This window comes from Alexandromys fortis, unplaced genomic scaffold (assembly GCF_014885135.2).
Source record: "Alexandromys fortis isolate MF-2015 unplaced genomic scaffold, M_Fortis_MF-2015_v1.1 scaffold_3, whole genome shotgun sequence".
In the NCBI taxonomy this organism is placed as follows: Eukaryota; Metazoa; Chordata; class Mammalia; order Rodentia; family Cricetidae; genus Alexandromys; species Alexandromys fortis.
Window position 1 is genome coordinate 19,768,225 of NW_026067909.1, and position 23,733 is coordinate 19,791,957.

Genomic DNA, 23,733 nt, shown 5'->3' on the forward strand with positions numbered 1-23,733 from the left:
ATGCCCGAAATAACAACACACAAACTGTATTCATTTAACTGCTTGACCCATTTCTATCTAGCCTCTTCTAGGCTAATTCTCACATATTAATTTAGCCCATTTCTAATCATCTGTGTAAGCACCCCAAGGTGCGCTTACCGGGAAGATTCTAGCCTAAGTCCATCGTGGGTTGCAGCTGCCTGGGAGAGCTGAGCATGGCGTCTCTGCTCCAGCAGAGCTGTCGGGTCTCTCCGGGAGCAAAGCAGAGTCTGACCTCACTTCCTCTTCCGCCCAGAATTCTATTCTGTTTACTCCTCCCATCTATGTTCCAGCCATGAGGCCAAGCAGCTGGTTTATTATAACTTAACCAATGAAATCAACAGATTGATATATGACTTTCCCACATCATGTCTCAAGGAGGAGGAAGATGAAGAGGAGGAGGAGAGTGCCTGAGAAACGACATCTGATACTGTCCTCCACACGCATGCACATACGTGCACAAGCACACTCATACATACCCTTGCACCAGTATGCACCTGTGTACATATCAAACACATGTACACACACACACATGAAATAAAAAGAAATGCTTGAACATAGCCACTCAATGAAGCAGTGCCGGGACCCAGGGTCACTCTAGCGAAAGAGGCTCTTTGGTCTTTGTAGATTCTTCAGCTGGAAACAGCCTTGGGGATCGGAAAGGAGCAGTGGTTATGCTGTGAAACGGCACCAGAAACATGGATCCTATCACTTGTCCATGTTGCCCATTGTAAGGACTCTGGGAAAAGACAGAAGGACAGAAGAGGGGGGCTGGAGAGCAACAAGGGACTATGGTCTGAAAGGTCCTCTTATAGAGCCCCTTTGTACAGGTAACAGAGGGTTTGGAGTTTGCATCTCTACCACTACTCAATCCAGACAGCTTTTTCTTGGGCTTGGGTGGCTTGCTTGTTACAGTTCCAGCATCTGTGGTGTCCATTTGCTGTTTCTCACACCCAGGAGGGCTGGGGACACACACCAGGGTCGGGCAGTTCATGCTCTCGGCACTGCGCCCATGTTCCTCAGGTGGAGAGAGTTACCCTTCAGGATTAGAGTTGGGGAAGGGCAATTAGACAGTTGGCCTGTCTACTAGTCTAGTTTGGAATTGACTTCTCAACAGTAAGCATACAAGTGGAGCAACAGAAGAAAAAAAATTGCAACCTTGTATGCACTTTGTTAAAGTTAAAAGACATTTAGAGTCAAGGGGAAACATTTATTTATTAAAAATCGCGTTAATAACATTCAAAAGGGAAGCTTAAGAGTGAAGAGGGGGAAGTATGGGTGTTTATCTTGGCCTAGTGGTTATGCCATGGTCAAGGTCTCAGGTGTTTCATGTGGAAGCAAAGCTACTTGCATTGGTACTTCTGTGTCAGTGAAGTGGGCATTCCATCAGCTAGTTCTGGGTAAGATCAGCTCCATTTTTGTATGAGTGTTCAGGGAAAGCATTATTGGGGACGGTGGGCTGGACACTGAGCTGGACTGGGATGTTGGTGGCACTGTGTGGGCTGGTGGTATTGACAGGTCCATTGGTAGTGTTGACAGGTCCATTGGTAGTGTTGACAGGTCCATTGGTAGTGTTGACTGGTCCATTGGTCGAGTTGACTGGTCCATTGGTCGTGTTGACTGTGTTGCTACTGAATATAGGTGACATCACAGATATGTTCTGAAAGACAAAGGAAATTATCAGTGTCCTCTGAACTTCAAGAAAGGCAATAACTTCTTTCCTGTCCTCTTTCCATGGGGTAGGCTGGGCTTGGCCACCCATGACTTTCTTTGGCTAAGCAGACAGTAGTAATAGGGATATAAGTCAGGGCCTGTGAAGTGTTTGCCTACTGGGGCTTGATCTTTTTTTGCTGCTCATTGGAACAGAAAGCATTCAGGACTGACCTGATGAATAATGAGATAAGTAGCCCGGTTTTTTTTCCCCCCTGTTCACAACCAGTTTGCCAACTACCAAGCACATGTGTGTCTATCCAAGACCACTCAACCACTGGGTATCTCAGCAACCGACTGTTGATTCGGTGATCCCAGCAGATCAGAACTGTCTGTAAGGCCCAGAGGATCATGAGCTAAATGCCTGTTTTGTGAGCTATTACATCTTAGGGCTGTATTTCTGGAGTTACCAATGGGTAAATTTTAGGCTTAAGAACAAATGTCAGATTAGGGTTAGACCCACACAGAAAGGATTGTGCCTATACAACCCTGTGCTAGGTAAGACTGTGCATGTGTTTATGTGTGTGTGCACAAGAGCATGGGCTTATGTGTGACTGTGTGTACACATGTGTATAGTGACCTGAGTCTTCCTCCATTGCTCTTCTTTCTTTCTTTCTTTCTTTCTTTCTTTCTTTCTTTCTTTCTTTCTTTCTTTCTTTCTTTCTTCCTTCCTTCCTTCCTTCCTTCCTTCCTTCCTTCCTTCCTTCCTTCCTTCCTTTCTTTCTTTCCTTATTATTTATTTATTTATTTATTTATTTATTTATTTATTTATTTAGGGTTTCTGTGTAGCTTTGGAGCCTGTCCTGGAACTCTTGTAGACCAGGCTGGCCTCGAACTCGCAGAGATCCGCCTGCCTCTGCCTACCAAGTGCTGGGATTAAAGGCGTGTGCCACCACTGCCTGGCTCTCCACTTTATTTTTGAGACAAGGTCTCTCATTGGATCACTGGAGCCCAGTGACTGACTAGATTGGCGGGCCCGTGAGCTCCATCTATCTGTGTTTGTGCCGCCTTTCCTGACCCCCAGTGCTGGGGTTACAGACGTATGCTGCAGAAACTGCCCTTTGATGTGAATGCTGGGGGATCCGAACTCAGGTCCTCAAGCTCGTACAGCCAGCACTTTACTGACTGAATCATGTCTCCAGCCTTCAGTGAGGTTACACTGAAAAGCTTCTAAAAATCTTATGGGCTTAGTCCTGGAGAAGCCTGATCTCCAAATAGGTGTTTAAATAGGTAGATTTATAGAGAGGTCTGTCTAAAACACAACTAAAGACAAGGCTTTTGTCAAATTGCAAAAGCCATAATCGGGCACATTTGGCATCCCCAAGGGATTTTGAGGGACTTGTATTAACAAAAAGACCATTAAATATGAACTGATGTTATTCCAAGTACAAATATGATTGATAATTGCCCATCTTTCCAAAGACGAAAAGGTGAACTCTTATGAGAAAGGGAAGATGCTGCTGGCAGTAGAGCCGAGAGACTAGAGGTGGAGACCCCAGGGAACGGTGGGTTAGGGAGACACACCAGGAGGCAGTACAAAATAATGGCGGGTCCTTCCTCAAGCTGAACTGATTCCTAACCAGGGAATGTTCTCTGTCCCCATGTGGGCCATATTGCTTCTCAGGATTAAATTTTAAAAATTATTTTGTGTGTATGGGTGTTTTGCCTGTACATATGAGTGTGCACTGTGTGTGTCTGGTGCCTGCAGAGTGCAGAAGAAGCCATGAGATCCCCTGGGATTAGAGTTACAGACAGTTGTGAGCTGCCCTGTGGGTGCTGGGAAATGAATTTGGGTCCCCCAGAAAACCAGTCAGTGCTTTCAACCACCGATTCATCTCTCTAGACTTCTCCATAGGATCTTAGAATTTGACGGTGCAGTGACTGTTCTGAGCCTCCTATAAGGTCCTTCTCTATTGAATGGGAAAGTATACTTGAGTTATCTGGTTCTTGTCTCACTAGACTCTGTTGGGTATGTTAATAGAAATTGTTTTTTATTATTATGGTCAGTTGTTAAAGACAGAGTCTCATATAGTTCAGGTTGCCCTCAAACTTGCTAAGTAGCCAAGGATGGCGTTGAACTTCTGATTCTCCTGTCTCTACCTCTCAACTTCTGGGGTTATAGGCCTTGCACCACCATGCCTGGTTCATGCAGTGCTGGAGAACAAATCCAGGGCTTCCGGCATGCTAACCAAATTCTCAGCCTGCATTCTCAAGTCTCAAGGTTACTTTTAGTTTCTAGGTTACTGCTCCAAGAAAAGTCATATTCCAAAACTGGACCCTGGACTTCAAGCATGGCAATGGAATTGGATGCTTGGGACTCCTGGGCTGGGGATAAACATGGTTTGCTTTTTTTTTTTTTTTTTTTTTTTTTAAGATTTATTTATTATGTACACAATGTTCTGCCTGCACACCAGAAGAGGGCGCCATGTGGTTGCTGGAAATTGAACTCAGGACCTCTGGAAGAACAGTCAGTGCTCTCCAGACCCGCCTTTTTTTTTTTTTTTTTGAAGTGTTAGTTCTTCTATTCATGCCTCTTGGATGACTTCGTAGTTTTTCTCCCCAGAGCCAGAGCTTTTCCTCTGCTCCCAAGGCTCTGAGTTTGGCCACCTGAGTGGCTTTGGCCATAGGACATCAGCAAGTAGGGCACAAGCCAGGACTAGAGTGCTTGCCAGTGAGGAATTACATGTCTTGCTGTGCTGGGAATCCAGCCACCTTGTGAAGAAACTCAAGCTGACATCCTGGAGGATGAGATAAGTCAGCAGAGATTGACTAACCCACTAAGAGCCCTGGACACCAGCCTTCCTGAAGCCCGTTAGCAGCTGGCTGCAGATTAAAGAGTGAGGCTATGTGACCCTTTCATACAGTTCCTCGTGTTGTGGGGACCCCCAACCATGAAACTATTTTGTTGCTACTTCATAACTGTAATTTTGCTAGCATTATGAATTGTAATGTAAATATCTGATATGTGACCCCCAAAGGGGCCATGACCCACAGGTTGAGGGCTGCCGAAGTAAATGCTTGCTGTTTTAAGGTACTTGGTTTCGGTGCAGTTTGTTACGCAGCAAAACTTGCCTGATACACCCTTTCAGTCCTTGCTGTTCTCAAACTTAGCCTCCTCTTGCTAAACCTCCCCAGAGTGACTCTGATTCATGGAATAAAGCCCAACACTCACCTCAAAATGGGCCCAGCAGACAGCCTGACACCCAAAATGTGAGACCACACAGGTGATGATGAATTCCAGGAGGACGAAGGGGAAGAGAGCTCCAGAGATGGCGTCCAAACAACTCTAGGGGCAGAGAGGAGATGGGGACTTTTCAGTCATCAGGGTTGACTGGATGATAGTCTGTATTTGTAGCTCTCCTAAAGCGAATGTCTCTTGCCTCATCTGGAAAACTGGAGACCCCTCGGTGTGTGGTTTCCTGGACATAGATGTGACCTTTATGTGCCTTTGCCATATCCATCCCGTACACCTCAGCTTCCTCCTGTCAGCCACTGCATTTTTTTATTGTGGCCTTAGGAGCCCACTCTGCTGTTTATACCTCAAGCCTGAAGCTCAAACAACCCCCTGGAGAGCAGTCTTCCATTGGTGGCTGGTAGGGTTGGTATGTAAGCACCCCAGATTCCTTGCCCTGAGGTCATGTTTACTTCCTCTCTCTACACAAACTACTTGCTTTAAAGTTTGTTTCTGAGATGATGAACCCTAACAAATGCCCTGACTGCAAACCTGTATGAGGGGCTGGGGTCCTTACTGTGAATTGGTGATGTACCAGTGAGGTCGGGACCTTTTGGCTTCTGGCTGTCTTAGCTCCATCTCTGTGGTCTGAATCAGAGCTTTGAGAGCAGGACTGAGCTCAGGGTGCTTCCTGTTGTTTCCCTACTGATAGTGCATTGTGGAGGCAGGGTTCTAGGAGTACTTCTCCTCCTTACTCTTCCCCTTCAGCAGAAGATGGGATCCCAGGGTTTGGTTTCAGGTCTCTTGGAATCCCAAATTTCTGTTCTACATGACCACAGTCTACCTCTTTGTCAGTCCATCCTGTGGACTAGGGCTGGACTCCAGATGCTAAAACCATGCATGGTTTCCTGCCATGTCCTGTCATTGGACTAGGCTTCTTCTGGAGCCTACAGGGAAGCTCTCCTTTTGAGGACTGCCCTCACACCTGTAGATGGGTCTCTTGCTCGGCCACGTTTCTGTGGTCTGCTTGATTAGTCCTGAAGGAGGACCAGGTTTCAGCTTGAGACAAGCAACCATATCTCCACCCCGAAGACATTTTGTCTCTTAATCTCAGAGTCCTCACTGTGGTGTGAAGAACATTATGGTTGCCATAGCAGTCGCAGGATTTTGGAGGAAGTTCTGCAACTTATGGATCATATTAGGATGGAATTCTGTTGCAATTCCTTCCTGTTCAAGGAGCAACCACGTGAGCTCTCCTGATCCCGAAGAAACATTGGGTTCAGTCAGCTGTAATGCTCACCGTCAGCGATTCATTTTGCGAGCGGGAAATACACAGATCCACAATGATAATGATGATACCAAGCAGGGAGAAGATGGAGCTGACGACATTCATGCCGATGCTGGCATTCACCTGAAGGACATTAAGGGAGGGGAACGGGGAGCAAAGGTTTTCAAGGCTCAGCATTTGGGAAGACTTAGGATGCAGGACAAAATGGGAGCAGGGCAGAAAGGAGAGGACCAGGCTGGTTGGGGCAGAAGTCTGTTAATTTACCCCAGGATAGTGAGATAATGATTTTTTTTTTTTCGAGACAAGGTTTCTCTGTGATTGTTTATGCCGTGACTCTTTAGGGCAGGAACTACCCACTGGGGGCCTCTCACCACCTGGCTAAGCAGCTGAGGCAGGCAATGAGATTTGGAAAGCTGTTTGAAGGCAAGGGGAGGTTGCTGGCCTGCTCTGCAGAAGAAAGAAGCAAGGACACCAAACCTGCCCTGAGAAGAGACAGTAGGAAGCTAAAAGGAGGCTGAGGGTGAGGCTGGGGCTGGGGCTGGAGCCGGGCTTGGCATGCTTGGCCCAGGGCATTGTACAGAAAATTCTCATGACTTTTCTAAATTGCTAAATGCTTTTTGTTTGTTGTTTTGTTTTGGTATGTGACGCATTATGTAGCAGTAGCAAATGCAATAGGTTTCAGCACAGCTTTGGAACTAGAGAATTCTGATCCCAAATCCCGGTTCTGTCACATATTCATTGTGTGATTTTAGGCAAAACCTGACTTTTCTCTTGATGGGGCAAAGGTTCCTCCATCTTGTCTCATGGAGCCATCTTTAATTTAACTTGAAACTACCCTCCTTCCTACCATGAAAAGTCCTGTGGAAAGCACCCAGCCTTGTTCTAGAAACCCAGGGTCTTGGTGCTTGCAGAAGTCCAAGCTCCTCTGACAATCCCTTAAAAAGAGTTCTATGATCTGTCGCCTCTGAAGGTAACCCTGGTTAAGGGACTTTCTGTTTATGGCACAAAAGAAAGGTTGGCCATGACTGCTGAGCCAGTGTCTGGGATCCAAGTGAGACATCACCAGACTCCCTTAGTTTGTTCAGGGGCATGCACGCGTGGTGGCCATCTTGGCTGTCTTTGCTATGTGGCTCTCTGTGTGTCTATGTGTTTCTGTCAGTTCTGTTTCCCTGTTTTGGCCAGTGGCTTTCTCTGGCCCCTCCCTACACACTTAAGACCTGTACCCTTTTGTTGGGGATCTGAATCCTTTTGGCTCTGCCAGTTGCCCAGTGAAACCTCAAAGCCCCTGCCTGTTCCACCCCTAGAGCCTTCTCTTGTTGTGTTGTTTGACTCCTAGAACACGTGTGGTGGTGGGCTGGAGGTCTCTCATCTAGGGACCCCTGCCATCTAAGCAGAATGCACACATGGAGGGAGAAATAGTTCCCCAAGCTGTGAACGCCCGCCCCTCCCTCCTCCACCTGCTCTAAGCAGCCTTGGGGATGGGTGAAAATTCCCCAGGATCGTGCCTGGTAGGATAAGAAGTATTTCCTGAGTCTTGGTATTAGTACAGGGTCATGGCCCAAACCCCATAACCCTCAGGCCCTGACCTGGGAGCCACGGAGGAAGACGGGTGCAGGTGAGGTGATAGCTAGAGTGACTACAGACCTGCACCCCATGTTCCATCTTGTCCATTGCTCACTGATGCCTGCTTCAGAGGTCTGGCTGTGTTGGAGAAATATGTGGGAGTGTATCTTTTGAGACAGGCGTATAGAGTTTACAGTTCTATGCGTGCTCCGAGGCCAGGCTCCCTAGCTGCCGAGAACAAGGGAATTTCCATCGTAAAAACTGAGCTTGGAAAACAGATTAGATTGACAGTTGGGCCCTGCACTTTAAATTTCATGGCCAGTTATGTAAAATAAAGGATTAATTCAGTCAAGTAAATGGTCCTTAGGGCCAACTATGCCTCTTTAAGACTCAAGGGTCATACAAAATGGCATTGTGACTTACCATGCAACTGTTGGCAGACTTTTCAGCGCAGACTGAGAGGGATCCAGAGATGATAAACTACAGAAACATAAAAAAAAGTGTTTTTAAATTCCAAACATCGTGTTTCCCACGCATGTAAATCTGTGAGCTTCCTCTTGACAATATCACTGTCCCCAACCTACCAAATATTGTGGCGCTCGGATCCCTGCAGGTCATGTAGGATGCCCTAAGTCATTCCTTATCACCACTGTCTGACTAGGTCTCCTCAAGAGCACGGTGGGCCATACCATGTCCAAACTCACTCACTGCTCACACTGTCCTGTCTTTGAATACGATCGCACCCTGGGAAATTAGGGGCAGGGTAGCATGGTGGTCATTGTACTGAGGCTGGGAGAGAGGATACTGGGGATCCTGCTTTGTATCTGCTACTAATTCGTCTTGCTGTGCCCCTAGACCAGCCTGAGAGTCCTGACAAGGCCCCCGTTTTCACACAGCTGATCTCCCTGAGTTACTGTTGAAGTCTTTCCCTTCTCACCCGTGAAAGTGACCATTGTAGGAACCATAGCTCCTGCTCACACCGCTTCATTCTGTACTACCAAGGACAGAACCCAGGGTCTCGTAGGTGCTGGGCAAATACTTTACCACTAAGCCACCTCCCCCGCACTAGGTATCTTTCTTTAGGGATCACTGAGTGAAACACTTCTAAACGGTCAAGTGTGCTACCCTTGTACAGTCAGAAGGGAGCGCTGAAATGCACGGTCAGAAATCTTAAAAAAAAAAGTAGGCTCCCCCTAGATCATTGAGTTTGGGGGACTGGAACCGAAAACTAAACTGAAACCCAAGAACTTGGTGGGGGGAGCACAAAACCAGGGTGCTGTGATAAGAGAATGAACTAAAACCGTGTGTGCTTTCATGGTGTCTTCAATAGTGGGTGATACGAGAGCCTCTATAGAAATTCCAGCACATCTGAAAGTCACTAGGATTAATAAGGAAGTACAGTTATTTCACCAGATAGAAGATAAATGTGCAGATGTCAACTGTTTAGAGGAGGTGGTGGTACTGAAGCAGGCCAATCTCTGTTAGTTCATGGGCTGCCTGGTTTATAGTGAATTCTGTGCTAGCCAGGGGCTGCTACCTAGTGAGACCCTATCACTAAGAAAAAAGAAAAGAAAAGTCAACTGCATAGTCATAAACCATCAGTGAGCCATTTGAGAATGTGCTTCAAAACAGACTCATGCAAGCATTAGGGAATAATTTAAAATAGACAGAATAGACATACAAATAAAAATATCACATTTATTTATGTGTGTGTATGTGTGGGTGTCACGGCTCAGGAAGCTCAGAAAAATACAAGGTCTGAAAAGCTGAGCAAACTCTTTTTTTTGGAGGGTGGGGTAGGAGTCTTTTTGTTTCCTTTTGGAAATTGTTTGTCTTATTGGCTTTTTTGCTTGTTTGTCTTGATTTTTAAAAATTTTTTGAGAGAGAGAGAGAGGGAAAGAGAGAGAGAGAGGGCTAGAAAGAGAGGAAAAGAGAGAGAGAATGTGTGAGCATACTGAGCATTATAAAGTTGAGTTGGTAGGGAGGTGGGGAGGTCCTCGGAGGAGTTGGGGGAGGAGAAAACCATGATCAAATACATCGTATAAAAAAAAATTAAAAGTCACTTGCTGGGGAGGAAGAAACTCTTTAATGGAGTGTCTACAAGTTTTGCAAGCAGATCAGGGAATGTAGTTTTTGGGATCATTGTTCATGTTGGCATGAGTTTTTCAGTGGCACAGCTGCCTGGATAAGTCAGAAAAATAACCCAAGATCCCCATTAGCCTGCCCCTCGATAAGCCCAGAAGCTTGACCCATCTCAGCAGGCACGATCTCAGTCTTCACCCAGTTTCTGCCGCATGAGAGCCCCTAGACCAGCAGCTCCCCGGGCTTTTCCTGGTGTTGGAAGTACCTCTCACTTTTCCTGGCAACCCAGGCTTGAAGGCTCTGCCTCTTTCTGTTTTTTTAAAATCTTTCTATACTAAAACTCCTCTTAAACTCAGCCTTTATTGCCTGTAAGGTTTATATAAGTTTTCTAGGTAAGGAGTTACTGACCCAGTGGAAGTTTTGTGTGACCCTGACTGACCTGCACCCTAAATCCCAAGTTGACCCGTCCTTCTGAAGGGTTCTCCTCTTCCCCTGACTTTCACATACACAGGGCTGTGCTTGCAAATGCCCGCCCCCTGCTGGTGAGATCTTTCCACAGCAGGGGAAGGCCTTGACCCTGGCTGTTTATCTGCAATAGCCAGTTTCCTATCACTGAATGGTTGGACAACTTGCTTAATTAATTCTTGAAAAATTTGCAGTTGCTCTTATGAATGGGAGGCAGATGCTGTGTGAAGCACGAACCTCTCTGGACTCCGACTTACATATATTAGGGATTAAGATGAGTATACTAGGGGTTAAAATTGCTCTAAGTGTTCAATGCTGGAGGAAGAGAAGGCTGAAGCTTGATGGCAGCCAGAGGAAGAGCTTGCCTCTGCCAACTTGTCAGGTGACTTTGCAGGGCAGTCTGGAGCTGAGGCAATGATGGGTCAGTGATGAATAGGACCACACCTTGACTATAACTGCTTAGTCATGTGTACCCCTTATCCTCTACTTAAACCTCAAGAGTGAAACTGGAAACTGGGGGAGGTGTCACTGGGCCTCTTTCTTTCTTTCTTTCTTTCTTTCTTTCTTTCTTTCTTTCTTTCTTTCTTTCTTTCTTTCTCTTCTCACTGTGGTTACAGCGAATAAACCACCTTTCTTTTCTTTTTTGCTTTGACCTGTCTCTTCAGTTGGCCCGTTGCAGGTGGGGAGTGGAGCCTGGCTTGTTAGTGCTACATAGCCCAGGCTCCGATCCTAAAAACTTATATAATAATATGGTATTAAATGTTTGCAGCCCAAACCTCCTTAGAGGCGGGAGGTGGTTTGCCAAGGTGTAGGTGGGCTCTTCAGCCTCAGTAGCGCCTTCAGACTTCGAAGCTGTAAGGGTTATATGACTGGGTGTAGGGTCCAAGGGTTCCCTCTGATGACCTAGAAAGGAGGCCACATGGCCTTGTACTCACAGATAGTCCTCCCCAGACCAGGTACCCTGAGAGCCCCAGCGGAGTATGGGCCCGGTACAGTTGAGGGTTGGCTGCAGAGGCAATATGAAACAGGCCAATGAGGATCTGGATGGCCTGTGGGGAGAGCAGAGAGCAGACCGGTGAGTGCTGAACCTGACTGTGGGCTGCTGGCCTGGGCTTTAACACCTTGCCTGTGCCCCAGAGCCACTTGAGGTATTGGGGTTCACCTAGACCAACATCTAGACTAGACCACTGTCTCTGGTTGGGGGGCCTGTTCCAGGTGTGTTTTAAAGCTCCCCAGGTGGTACCAGTGGGTACACTGGGCAATAAAAAGGGTAAGATGGTTCAGAGCAGTTTTCTTTGGAATTTGGATTTCCAAATACCTTCAGATAGTTGGCCACCAGAACTAACACACATTTCACCAGTATTAATCGGGTAAAAATCACAAAACAATTATAATGCCCACGTAACATAGCCACATCACCTTCCTACATGCAATCCAAGTCTCCATGGGCCCTTGGGATCAGCATTTGGATTCCTAAGACAGTTTTGCAGACTTTAGTCTAAAAGGTGTCTCTGATAAATTGTGGATACAAACAATGCTCTCTGTTCTTGACCCAATCTATTTATTTATTGCTACAGAGAGACAAGAAAGGAGGGTTTGGGTATGTATTAGCCCATTTACTGTTGGTGAAATGAAATACCAAATGCTGGGTGATTTGGGGAAAAAAGTCTACTTAGCTCACGGTTTTGGGACTGTCAGTGTAAGTTGCATAAGGCAGGCTCTGGTGAGGGCTTCCCTGGCTGTGTCACTGGGTGGTAAACAGTACCATGGTGAGAGTACTTGCAAGAGGGAGAGATTAAATAGTGAGACGGAAAGCTGAGGGGTTGGGGGCCAGTCTTGCTCCCATGAGAACTATTAAGATTCTACAAAGACTAGCCCAGTGACCTATACCTCTCACTAGGCCCTATCCCCCAGGGTCTCTCTGGCTCTCAGCATTACCATACAAAGCTTCTGACATATTTGAAGCCTCGTAGGGCATAGACTAGCCAGATCTCCATTAGAGCAGGGTTTTGTTTGAGTCTGTCTCCTTCTGAACCTGCTCTTGTTCTCTTGCCTCTAGGAGGGTTGTGACTTCTCAAAGGAATCTGGGCCATCTCTACTCTTTGAGCCCCAAGACTGTGTATGTGTCTTCATGGAGATTGCCGGAAGGTACAGTTACAATAACTACCATGAAATAAATCCCCCCTTGGTGTTTGAGGTCCATGCCTTGGTCATCTCTGCATCTGTCTCCATGCTGAGTGGGCAAGTGCATTGAGAGAGAGGACTTGCTAGAAGCCAGCTGTCCTGTGAGTCAGTCATCTTACTAGGAGTTGGCTGGCTTCTAGCGGAGCATAGGACTGATCTTGTTTCTGCCTCAAAAAGTAGAACAAAGCGGAACTTTTCAAAGTGTCAAATGAAACTAGAGGATGCAGGAAGGAGGCAGGAATACCCTTAGTGGAGGGGGAAATCGGCCACCTCAGAGCTTGTAAGATATAGAGGAGCTTACTAGATCTTCTGATAGAAAAACAGCAGCCGAGGCTCTCAGAGGCCTGTGCCACTTGCCTGGGCCAATGGTCTTTTTAGTGAAACTGCTATTGAGCCTGGCCCCTGATAACTAGGAAACGGACCACTCCCTTTATAGCCTCCCTAAGAGCCTATGGAGTGAAATGGGAGCAGAGGGTTACAGGGTGGGACTGCCATTTGTGGGGTTGTCCCAGACCTAGCCTTTAGAACCTGCTACCCTCCTTTGCCCTCTGAACCCAGAGACACCAGAAATAGGCTTACAAAGCTGGAGGGATGACGTCATACTCACCCCTAATGTTCTGACTTCTTCGTTAATGAATTTCTTGGGATTAAATTCAGGAAAGGACATAAAGGACATGTTCCACTGGGGATAGCTTGAGGTCTGTGTTGGTCCTGGGACAGTGTTCAGGGGATTCTGAGTGTCTCCAGGCAGGACCTGGGCACTTGTTATTTCTGGTGAGTACTGGATCACTCCTGGTGGAGCCTGCACACCAGCCATTCCCATTGGATACTGGGGCACAGCGGGCTGGGCCTGCAGGCCTGTCATTCCTGCTGGGCTCTGGATCACAATGAGTGGGTTCTGTAAGTTTGCACTCCCTGGGTTGTGCTGGAGCATGGTGGCCGGTGCCGGATAAGCGGTCATTTCCAAAGGCGTGTCCTGGCCTCCAGAGGCCACAGCATAGGTAGGCTGGACGGCATGGGCATTACCTGGGACAGTGACAGCCGACACACCCTGCTGTTTGTTCATGATGTAGAGATGCTACAAAACACACAAGATGCAATTTTCACTGACAAATCAACACTCCATCTTATCCCCCTCTGTGGCTATCATTGTCTTCACTAAAATGCAAGCCTACTGCACAAGATACATGTCTTTGGTTTCTGGGAGCCCATGTTCTGGGGATACAATATTCACGTGATCTATCCCTACTTGAAAATCTAGGTCTCTTAAAAATTATTTAGTTTATTTTTTATGTATATGGGTTTTGCCTTCATGTATGTCTGTGCACCATGTGTGTCCCTGGAGCCTAAAGAAGCTGGAAGAGGGAGCCAGAGTCCCTGCAACAAGGGTTACAGATGGCTGTGGGCTGCCATGCGGGTGCTGAGAACGGAACGACGTGGGCACTTTGTTACCCTCCTTTCATCTGTATCCCAGCTGCTGTTTCTAGGGTACCGGTTGGGGTGGCCTGCTCACGGTTTCCATCTCCAGCATTTGAGGCTGCTGGAGGAGAACAATGTGACCGTGGTCCTGACTTGACCTCTGATAAGGTAGACCTGGTAGATGTCTTGATTTTCCCGCTCTGGTGAGAAAGGATGTGTGGCAGGAAGCAGGCAGCCTCCTTAGCACAATGAGGACTGAGGTAGAAATAGTTCCCATTCAGAGGAGGAACAACTCACCCGTCAACATTCACTTCTGTTTAATCTTATTGCACATAAACTGTACACTCCTTGCTGGCAGGATGCCACATGCTGCAGCACAAAATCCTGTTCTAGCCATATGCAAGCGGGAAGCTTCCTGGCCTCTCTAGATGACATACACAAGGTGCTCCACTGTGTGCCCCTAAGCGGCTGACATCAGCTCGACTCTAGTGCTGGCTGATGGACCGGTCCTCTTCACTACAGATGGTAAACCCCCAGACAAGGCAGTATCAGGGTCCAGAGGTTAGATAGCTCTGAGTCTGTCTCTCAGTTTCTGCTTTTATGACCTGGAGGTGCAAGAGCGTTAGCTCCGTGGCCTGTCTGAGAAAGGTGGATATCGACAGCACTTTCCTTGGCGGTTTCACTTCCAGCACAGGAGAGCACTCTCAGCTCGTCCATTGTTGAAGGGTGGCAGCCATCCATAACAGAAAGGCTCTCCTCTGAACCTTGCAGCCCCTAGACTCCAAGCTATTTCATCTCCAATACTAAGCCAAATGGATCTTCAAGTGTGGTCTCTAGGTCAGCAGAGCGAGTATCACTTGGTAAAGTCTCAGTCCACCGTCCAGATGCTCTCTGTCTTCTACTGTGCCTCCTGGTGTAGGGATAAGCCCTCCCCTTGGGGGCGGGCTGCCCTCAGGCGTATGTTTACATATATATTGTGCTGCGTGCCCCTTCCGCTCCCTCCTGTTTCCGCTGGCTACTTCGCTGGAACCTTGGTTTCGTGAGTCTGGTTTTGTTATTAAATTTGTTTAAATATCAATTACTGGTGATTTATTAATCCGACCGCTGCATCCTGGGTGATGCTGATGCTGGCCAAGTTTGTGACCCCCAGTATCACAGAAAGACTCCCTTTTTGGCAGAGTGCTTACCAAACATGCACAAAATCCTGGGTTCTACCCCCAGCACCAAAGAAACTGGGTGTTGTAGCACATGCTTAGGGTCCCAACCCTTGGGAGGGGAAAACAGGAGATTTAGAAGTTCAAGGTCATCCTCTGCCATATGGTGATATTGAGGCCAGTCTGGGATACACGAGACCCTGTCTCGAGGCTAACCCAAGATGACAACAGCAGCAGCAACAAAACGCCTATCAAGTAGGATCTGTACAGGCCCATGATACTAGCTCCTCAGGAGTCTGAGGCAGGAGGATTGCAAATCCAAGGCTTACTTATTTCTAGAGTAATTGCAAGACAATTTGGTCCACTTAATGAAATTCTGTCTCAAGATTAAAATTACATAAAAGTAAAAAGGTTTGGAAATGAAACTTGGGGACAGAACTGTTCAGTGCATAGGAGGCCCTGGATTCAACTCTTAGCACCTGATAAAAAAGTGAACAAGAGAAAGACCTGACAGCCAAGGAAGTCCCCGTGGTGTCTCCCTCATCTCCTCATCCCCCATCTCTCCACTAAGTCCCATGGGGACCAAGGGTTTTGAGTGGAGATTACTAATTGCATAGCTCCCGGGGGGGGGGGGGGAGTTAGAATCTAGGCTTATTTCTGTAACACTGTTTTAACTTTTATAGAGGGCGCTGTGCCTGTCGGGTGACACGAACCATCGGTGTTCAGCTGTGGGAACATACCATGTCAAGCATCATGTGCCATGTCTCCTTAAACTCTGAGCTTTCTCTCAGGAACCCCAAGTTTTCCAAGGAGGTGGCAGATGGCAGTAACTATAGCAACTGCAAATGGTTACGTCTCACAGCCCTAGATAGGAAGCCGTTCCTCTAGCCATGTGCTGTTCCTATGGATATTTTGTAGAAGAACTGAGGGTCAGAGAGGTTAGCTAACCTGAACAGTCATGTAGAAAATGCTGAGGCTGAGGCTTGTTTTTGAGACAGGGTCTCATGTGCCCAGATTTTCCTGGAACTTGGTATGTAGCTAAGAATCCACCTGCCTCCACCTCCCAAGTGCTGGGTCATGCACTACCATGCCCAGTTTATGTGGAGCTGAGAGTGCGTGTGTCAAACCCAGGGCTTTGTGCATCCCTAGGCAAACATTCTGCCAATGGAGCTGTAGCCCCAACCTGGTCTGGATGGAACATCTGTCTGTCTCTCTTTCAAAATAAATGCCATGCTGAATGCTGCTCTCTGTTGCATGCCATGGGAAGACAGGTTAGCGCTATCTCCCCCCACCTCCCCACACTATTTTTTCAGAGAAGGTTCCTTGTTGTTCAGTGTTTGAAGAACAATATCCTTATATGGTCACAGACATGGCAATTGACATAGACAGTTAAGTACTGGGCTGTGCTCCAGGGGACCCAATAGGAAAACATGGGAACAAACGAGTTTTTTTTTCCCCCTACCAGTTCTTGGCTGAGGTCCTAAACAAACCTGACCACGTTGCATTGAACAGATGGGCTCAGGGAGAGGTCGGTCAGAAAGCCCCCTGTCTCAGTCCTCTCCCAACATGTTCAGCCTCCTTTCCTGGGATTGCTTTGCTCAGACAGAGCTGGAAACAGCTCCAAGGACCTGTCCTGACTCTTCAGCAGCCTGCCAGGTGCCGAAGCCATAGTCTTCAAGGTTGGGTTATTGCAAGGTCTCACCATGCTTCAGTGCACTGTCTCCAGGGGACCCCTGACACCTGAAGCTCCTAAAGGACTTTCCCAGAGCTTACCCAGGTCTTTGGTCCCTCTTGGTAGGGTCCAAGTTCCGACAAGACCCTGTGAAGGAATGCCCAAAAGTCTTACCTTAAGTCCTGGCAAGTCTGTCTTCTTTAGGCTCTGACACTTTCTGCAGCTGCTTTGGAAATTCAAAAGTGCAAGGGAAGAAATAGCAGGTTTCTCTTTCGAGCTCCAAAGTCCTCCTGGAAGTTTCACCGAAAGCCAATGAATATAATGTCAGGCTCCCACCTTGAGTTTATCTACCCCTCAGAGTATTTATGGCCACCCTAGAATAGGATTCTGTGGGAGGGTTCCTGCCAAAGTCTGCCTTTGAGGCAAATGTCACGTGAAGAATGTCAGAATGTGATTGTACTTGGAGTTAGGGACCTTATAAAAAGGAATTAGGTTAAAATGAAGTGATCAGGGTGGGACCTAAACCAGCATGAATGGTGTCCTTATAAAAAGCAGATTTATGTCATGCCAGCAATCATGGGTCCAAGGCATGGTGTGTGTGTGTGTGTGTGTGTGTGTGTATGTGTATGGTGTGTGTGGGGTGTGTGGGGTGTGTGAAGTATTCACTACACCAGAGCTGATATAAATGTTTTAATAAAGAATATACACAGTGGATAAAAACATGGAGGGAGAGGTAGGGAAGGAGGGAAAGAGAAGGTGGGAAAGGGGAGGGGGAAAGAGAAGGTGGAAAAGGGGAGGGGGCAGGAGATGGGGGGGAGGAGGAGGAGAGAGAACAAATTGTATCCGTAGTGGGGAATGGCCCCTTTTCATGACAGTTTAGAGAAGTTGTGTGGCCTTGGGTTGTGTGTGGTGACGCGGGAAGAGGCTGTAGGTTGACAGCACTGTCTTGTCGGGTAGCTGGAGAACACCACTTATCCTTCCCAAGACCACCCGTTTGGGCTGAGACGCCAGCGCTCGTCAGGAGTCAGGCTGAACTTATTTAAGACATCCCAAGCCTGAGCAGGCTCCAGGCATATTGGGGAAAAGTAGGGTGAGGATACGGGCCAAAGAATCCCAAGCTAATTCCAAAAGATTCCAATTATATTTTTTTATTATAAGGGGCAAACTCACGGAACAGGAACGAGAAGTCCAACCTCAGGTGTGTAACACGGGAACCAGAGAAAGAGCGAGCGAGAGAGAGAGAGAGAGAGAGAGAGAGAGAGAGAGAGAGAGAGAGAGAGACAGTGAGAGCGAGAGTGAGCACATGAGCCCCAGGCAGGCCTGCGGTTTTCTTTGTGTACCCAAATGTTCACACCCTAACCTGGTCCAACCTCTTAAAGGTCATTGGCTGACGGAAGTTCCCCATCACCTCCCCCTATTGTCTAAATAAGAGAGTTCCAAACCCAATACAAAACTATATACACTAGCAACAGATATCAAGTATAAAATTAGGATTACAACCAGCATAAACAATATTAAGCGAGGAACATATGCTAAATGTTTTAGTAAACGTTCTATCCTAAGGAATCTAAGTCTTGCATCAGAAATGGCTTGGCTAAATCATAAGAGGAAGCTAACTACAACTATCTAATCTTCAACCCCATCGAAGGCCTGAGAAGGGAGATAATATTGCTTGAGTAGGCAGGAAGTACAATCATGTAGCTTCCAAAATGTGCAATATATGACAGAGATAATTGGCTACTTGAGCAATCACCCAAAGTCTCATTTGCAATGTTGAAGCACCAACTTTGGCTAAGACCTAGAGTAACTGACAGACCATTTTTAGAGGCAGGAAAAATTTGAGAACCATATTACCCTGTCTTGGCAAGGTTTGGCAGTCTTTTTTCCTGTGCCCTGCTTATCCAGTCTGGACACCATGTACTTTGTCAGTGGTCAAGGCATGGGCAGTTCTTTGCCCAAAGGCCAATTGAGCCAAGAAGGAATCAAACTCCAAGTGGAGTGTCTTTGGTGCTTACCATTCTCTCGGGAATAGATTGGTGCTGTCAGAAGCACTCATGTCTCACATCAATAGAACCCTGAGTTATTTAAATGCCATGTTCTACAGATTCTTGAAGTGGCTGACGATTACCTATCTATGTAGAATACAATCTCTATGTATCCAAAGAATCTAATTAATGGCTGAGGACAACCTTTCAGACCAGTGAGTGGGTGCCATCCCAGGGTGGGGCGGAATGTCCAGGAAAGGAGCACTGGGCCCCTTCAACTCCTGTGGCAGGGGCTTCTTTGTTCCACACATCCCTGCCCCCCCCCCCAGCCTGCCCTATTGACTGCGAGGTCCTTGGCCCAAGAATAGTGCCTACTCCTGCACTGAGGCTATTCACCCAAAGGGGAACAGTTCCTGCTTCTGCACTGAGGAGATCCACCCAGACTCAGTCACAGCATAGATTGGACCAAGACACCAAGACTCTTCTGGCTGCATTTGAAGGAAGAGATGGGCAGGTGTCAATGCAAGAATTCCTCCAACAACCTGAAAGGCAACATGACAACACCAGAATCCAGGGATCATGCAAAAAGAAGACTTGAACACCCTATTCTAGAAGAAGTAGAAGAAATTGACTTTAAACGTAACATTATGAAAATGATAGAGAACCTTAAACAGGATGTGAAAAACTGCTGTAAAGAAGTGGAGAAGACAAACAAAAAAGTAGAAGAAATGAATAAATCTCTCAAAGATACCCAAGAAAACCATGATAAAGCAACCAAACAGGTAATGGAAACAGTTCAAGACTTGAAAAATGAAATGGAGGTAATGAAGAAAACACAAACCGAGGGAAGGATATGGAAAATCTGGGTAATTGATCAGGAACTACAGAGACAAGCATAACCAACAGAATACAAGAGATAGAAGAAAGAACCTCAGACACCGAAGATACTATAGAGGAAATAAACTCATTGATTAAAGAAAATAACAAATCCAACGAATTCTTAACACAAAACATACAGGAAATCTGGGACACCGTGAAAAGACCAAACCTAAGAATAATAGGGATAGAAGAAGGAGAAGAATTACAGCTCAAAGGCCCAGAAAAATATATTCAACAAAATAATGGAAGAAAACTTTCCTAACCTAAAGAAGGATATTCCTATGAAAGTACAAGAAGCATACAGAACACCAAATAGACTAGATTAAAAAAAAGCATCCACTCGCCATATAATAATCAAAACATACAGAATAAAGAGCGAATATTAAGAGCTGCAAGGGAAAAAGGTCAAGTAACATGTAAAGGGAAACCAATCAGAATTACACCTGACTTCTCAATGGAAACCATGAAAGCCAGAAGGTCTTGGATAGATGTGCTGCAGACACTAAGAGAACACGGATGTAAGCCCAGACTACTATATCCAGCAAAGCTCGCATTCACCATTGATGGAGAAAACAAGATATTCCAGGACAAAAACAGATTTAAACAATACTTAGCCACAAACCCAGCCTTACAGAAAATACTAGAAGGAAAACCACAAACCAAGGAAACCAATAACACCCATGATAATACAAGCATCTAACAACCCTCCACCAGCACAACTCAAAGAAGGGAAACACACAAACATTATCACCAGAAAAAATAACTGGAGTTAGCAACCACTGGTCATTAATATCACTTAATATCAATGGATTCAATTCACCTATAAAAAGGTACAGGTTAAAAGAATGGATACGAAAACAGGACCCAACATCTGCTGTTTACAAGAAACACACCTCAAACTCAAAGACAGACACTACCTCAGAGTGGTTGGGAAAAGGCTTTCCAATCAAATGGTTCCAAGAAACAAGCGGGTGTGGCTATACTAATATCTAACAAAATTGACTTCAAACTAAAATCAATCAGAGGGGTTGGAGAAGGACACTTTATTCTCATAACAGGAACAATTCATCAGGAGGAAGTCTCAATCCTGAATATCTACGCCCCTAATATAAAAGCACCCACATATGTAAAAATAACAATACTAGAACTCAAAGCATACATCAAACCCCACACTCTAATAGTAGCAGATTTCAACACTCCACTCTCACCAATGGACAGGTCAACCAGACAGAAAATTAACAGAGAAATAAGAGAACTAACAGATGTAATGAACCAAATGGACTTAGCAGACATATATAGAACATTCCACCCAAATAGGAAAGAATATACCTTCTCAGCATCTCATGGAACCTTCTCAAAAATTGATCACACAATTAGTAACAAAGCAAACATCCATAGATACAAAGAAATTGTAGTAACCACCTATGTACTATTGGATCACCATGGAATAAAGTTAGAATTCAACAACAATTCTACCCCCAGAGAGCCTACAAACTCATGGAAACTGAATAGTCAACTACTGAACCACCCCTGAATCAAGGAAGAAATAAAGAAAGAAATTAAAGTCTTCCTTGAATTTAATGAAAATAAAGACACAACATACTCAAACCTATGACACTATGAAAGCAGTGCTAAGAGGAAAGTTCATAGCACTAAGTGCCCACATAAAGAAAACGGAGAAAGCACACATTAAAGACTTAACAGCACACCTGAAAGCTCTAGAAAAAAAAGAAGCAGACTCACCCAGGAGGAGTAGAAGACTGGAAATAATCAAACTGAGGGCTGAAATCAACAAAATAGAAACACAGAAAACAACCCAAAGAATCAATGAAACAAAAAGCTAGTTCTTGGAGAAAATCAACAAGTTTGACAAACCCCTATCCAAACTAATCAAATGGCAGAGAGAGAACATGCAAATCAATAAGATCAGAAATGAAAAGGGGGACATAACTACAGACACAGGACATCCAGAGAATCATTAGATCTTACTACAACAGCCTGTATGCCACAAAATTGGAAGATGTAAAAGAAATGAACACTTTTTTAGATAAGTACCATATATCAAAGCTAAATCAAGACCAGGTGAACAATTTAAATAGACCTGTAAGTCATGAAGAAATAGAAGCTGTTATCAAAAACCTCCCTACCAAAAAAAAAAAAACAAAACAAAAAACAAAACAAAACAAAACAAAACAAAACAAAAAAAAAAACAAAAAGTTCAGGATAGCCAAAACAACCCTGTTCAATAGAACTTCCAGAGGTATCACCATCCCAGACATCAAGCTCTATTGTAGAGCTACAGTAATGAAAACAGTGTGGTATTAGCATAAAACCAGACAGATTGACCAATGGAACCAAATCAAAGTCTTGGGTATTGATCCACATACTTATGAATAACTGACTTTTGACAAAGAAGTTAATATTATACAATAGAAACAAGAAAGTATCTTCAACAAATGGTGCTGGCATAACTGGATATCAACATGTAGAAGAATGAAAATAGACCCACATCTATCACCATGCACAAANAAATCTATCAATGTAATCCATCATATAAATAAACTGAAAGAAAAAAAACCATATGATCATTTCATTAGATGCTGAAAAAGCATTTGACAAAATCCAACAACTCTTTATGATAAAGGTCTTGGAGAGATTAGGGATACAAGGTTCATACATAAATATAATAAAAGCTATATACAACAAGCCAATAGGTAACATCAAATTAAATGGAGAGAAACTCAAAGCCATTCCACTAAAATCAAGACTGTCCACTTTCTCCATACCTCTTCAATATAGTGCTTGAAGTTCTAGCAATAGCAATAAGACAACATAAGGGAATCAAGGGTATTTGAATTGGAAAGGAAGAAGTTAAACTTTCATTATTTGCAGATGATATGATAGTATACATAAGTGACCCCAAAAACTCTACCAAGAAACTCCTACAGCTGATAAACACCTTTAGTAATGTGGCAGGATAGAAGATCAACTCCAAATAATCAGTAGCACAAAGAAGTGGAGAGGGAAATCACAGAAGCATCACCTTTCACGATAGCCACAAATAGCATAAAGTATCTTGGGGTAACTCTAACCAAGGAAGTGAAAGATCTATTTGACAAGAACTTTAAGTCTTTGAAGAAAGAAATTGAAGAGGATACCAGAAAATGGAAGGATCTCCCTTGCTCTTGGATTGGGAGGATCAACATAGTAAAAATGGCAATTCTATCAAAAGCAATCTATAGATTCAATGCAATCCCATCAAAATCCCAACACAATTCTTCACAGACCTTGAGAGAACAATAATCAACTTTATATGGAAAAACAAAGAACCCAGGATAGCCAAAACAATCTTATACAATAAAAGTACTTCTGGAGGCATTACCATCCCTGACTTCAAACTCTATTACAGAGCTACAGTAATAAAAACAGCTTGGTATTGGCATAAAAACAGAGATGCTGACCAATGGAATAGAATTGAAGGCCCAGATATTAACCCACAAACCTATGAACACCTGATTTTCAACAAAGGAGCTAAAATTATACAATGGAAGAAAGAAAGCATCTTTAACAAATGGTGCTAGCATAACTGGATTTCAACCTGTAGAAGAATGAAAATAGATCCATATCTATCATCATGCACAAAACTCAAGTTCAAATGTATTAAAGACCTCAATATAAATCTGACCACGCTGAACCTGATAGAAGAGAAAGTGGGAAGTAGTCTGCAACACATGGGCACAGGAGACCAATTCCTACGTATAACCCCAGTAGCACAGGTAGCACAGGTCATGTTCAACCTCCTTACTGATCAGGAAATGCAAATCAAAACAACTTTGAGATACCTTCTTACACCTGTCAGAATGGCTAAAATCAAAAGCACCAATGATAGCCTATGCTGGAGAGGTTGTGGTGTAAGGGAACACTCATCCATTGTTGGTGAGAATGCAAACTTGTGCAACCACTTTGGAAATCAGTGTGGCAGTTTCTCAGGAAACTGGGAGTCAACCTACCTCAGGATTCAGCAATTCCACTCTTGAGAATATACCCAAGAGATGCCCAATCATACTACAAAAGCATTTGTTTAACTATGTTCATAGCAGCATTATTTGTAACAGCCAGAACCTGGAAACAACCTAGGTTCC

General features: G+C 45.1%; 1 protein-coding gene across 4 annotated transcripts; it reads right to left on the reverse strand.

The window, feature by feature from the left end:
- Window positions 1-1,214: 1,214 nt before the first annotated feature.
- Ms4a18 (membrane spanning 4-domains A18) lies at window positions 1,215-18,020 on the reverse strand. Of its 4 annotated transcripts, XM_050137929.1 has the most exons (8): window positions 17,898-18,018; window positions 16,902-17,017; window positions 13,090-13,560; window positions 11,234-11,347; window positions 8,175-8,231; window positions 6,201-6,311; window positions 4,901-5,014; window positions 1,215-1,678 (listed from the first exon to the last, which is right to left on the reverse strand). In XM_050137929.1, the coding sequence occupies exons 3-8, from the start codon at window positions 13,546-13,548 to the stop codon at window positions 1,409-1,411; spliced, it is 1,125 nt and encodes a 374-aa protein (XP_049993886.1). In that variant the 5' UTR covers window positions 13,549-13,560; window positions 16,902-17,017; window positions 17,898-18,018; the 3' UTR covers window positions 1,215-1,408. The 4 variants fall into 4 exon arrangements, with proteins under 4 accessions (XP_049993886.1, XP_049993889.1, XP_049993888.1 ...); XM_050137932.1 differs by lacking the exon at window positions 11,234-11,347 and having other exon boundaries at window positions 17,898-18,020; XM_050137931.1 differs by lacking the exon at window positions 6,201-6,311 and having other exon boundaries at window positions 17,898-18,020.
- Window positions 18,021-23,733: the final 5,713 nt, after the last annotated feature.

Excerpts from the sequence above, each read along its gene's own strand:
- Ms4a18 (XM_050137929.1), bottom strand. The coding sequence starts at position 13,548 with ATGAACAAACAGCAGGGTGTGTCGGCTGTCACTGTCCCAGGTAATGCC. Across the intron at positions 11,348-13,089 it reads AAGAAGTCAGAACATTAGGG|GCCATCCAGATCCTCATTGG; the intron begins GTGAGTATGACG and ends CTCTCCCCACAG. Across the intron at positions 5,015-6,200 it reads CGCAAAATGAATCGCTGACG|AGTTGTTTGGACGCCATCTC; the intron begins GTGAGCATTACA and ends CTCTGCCCCTAG.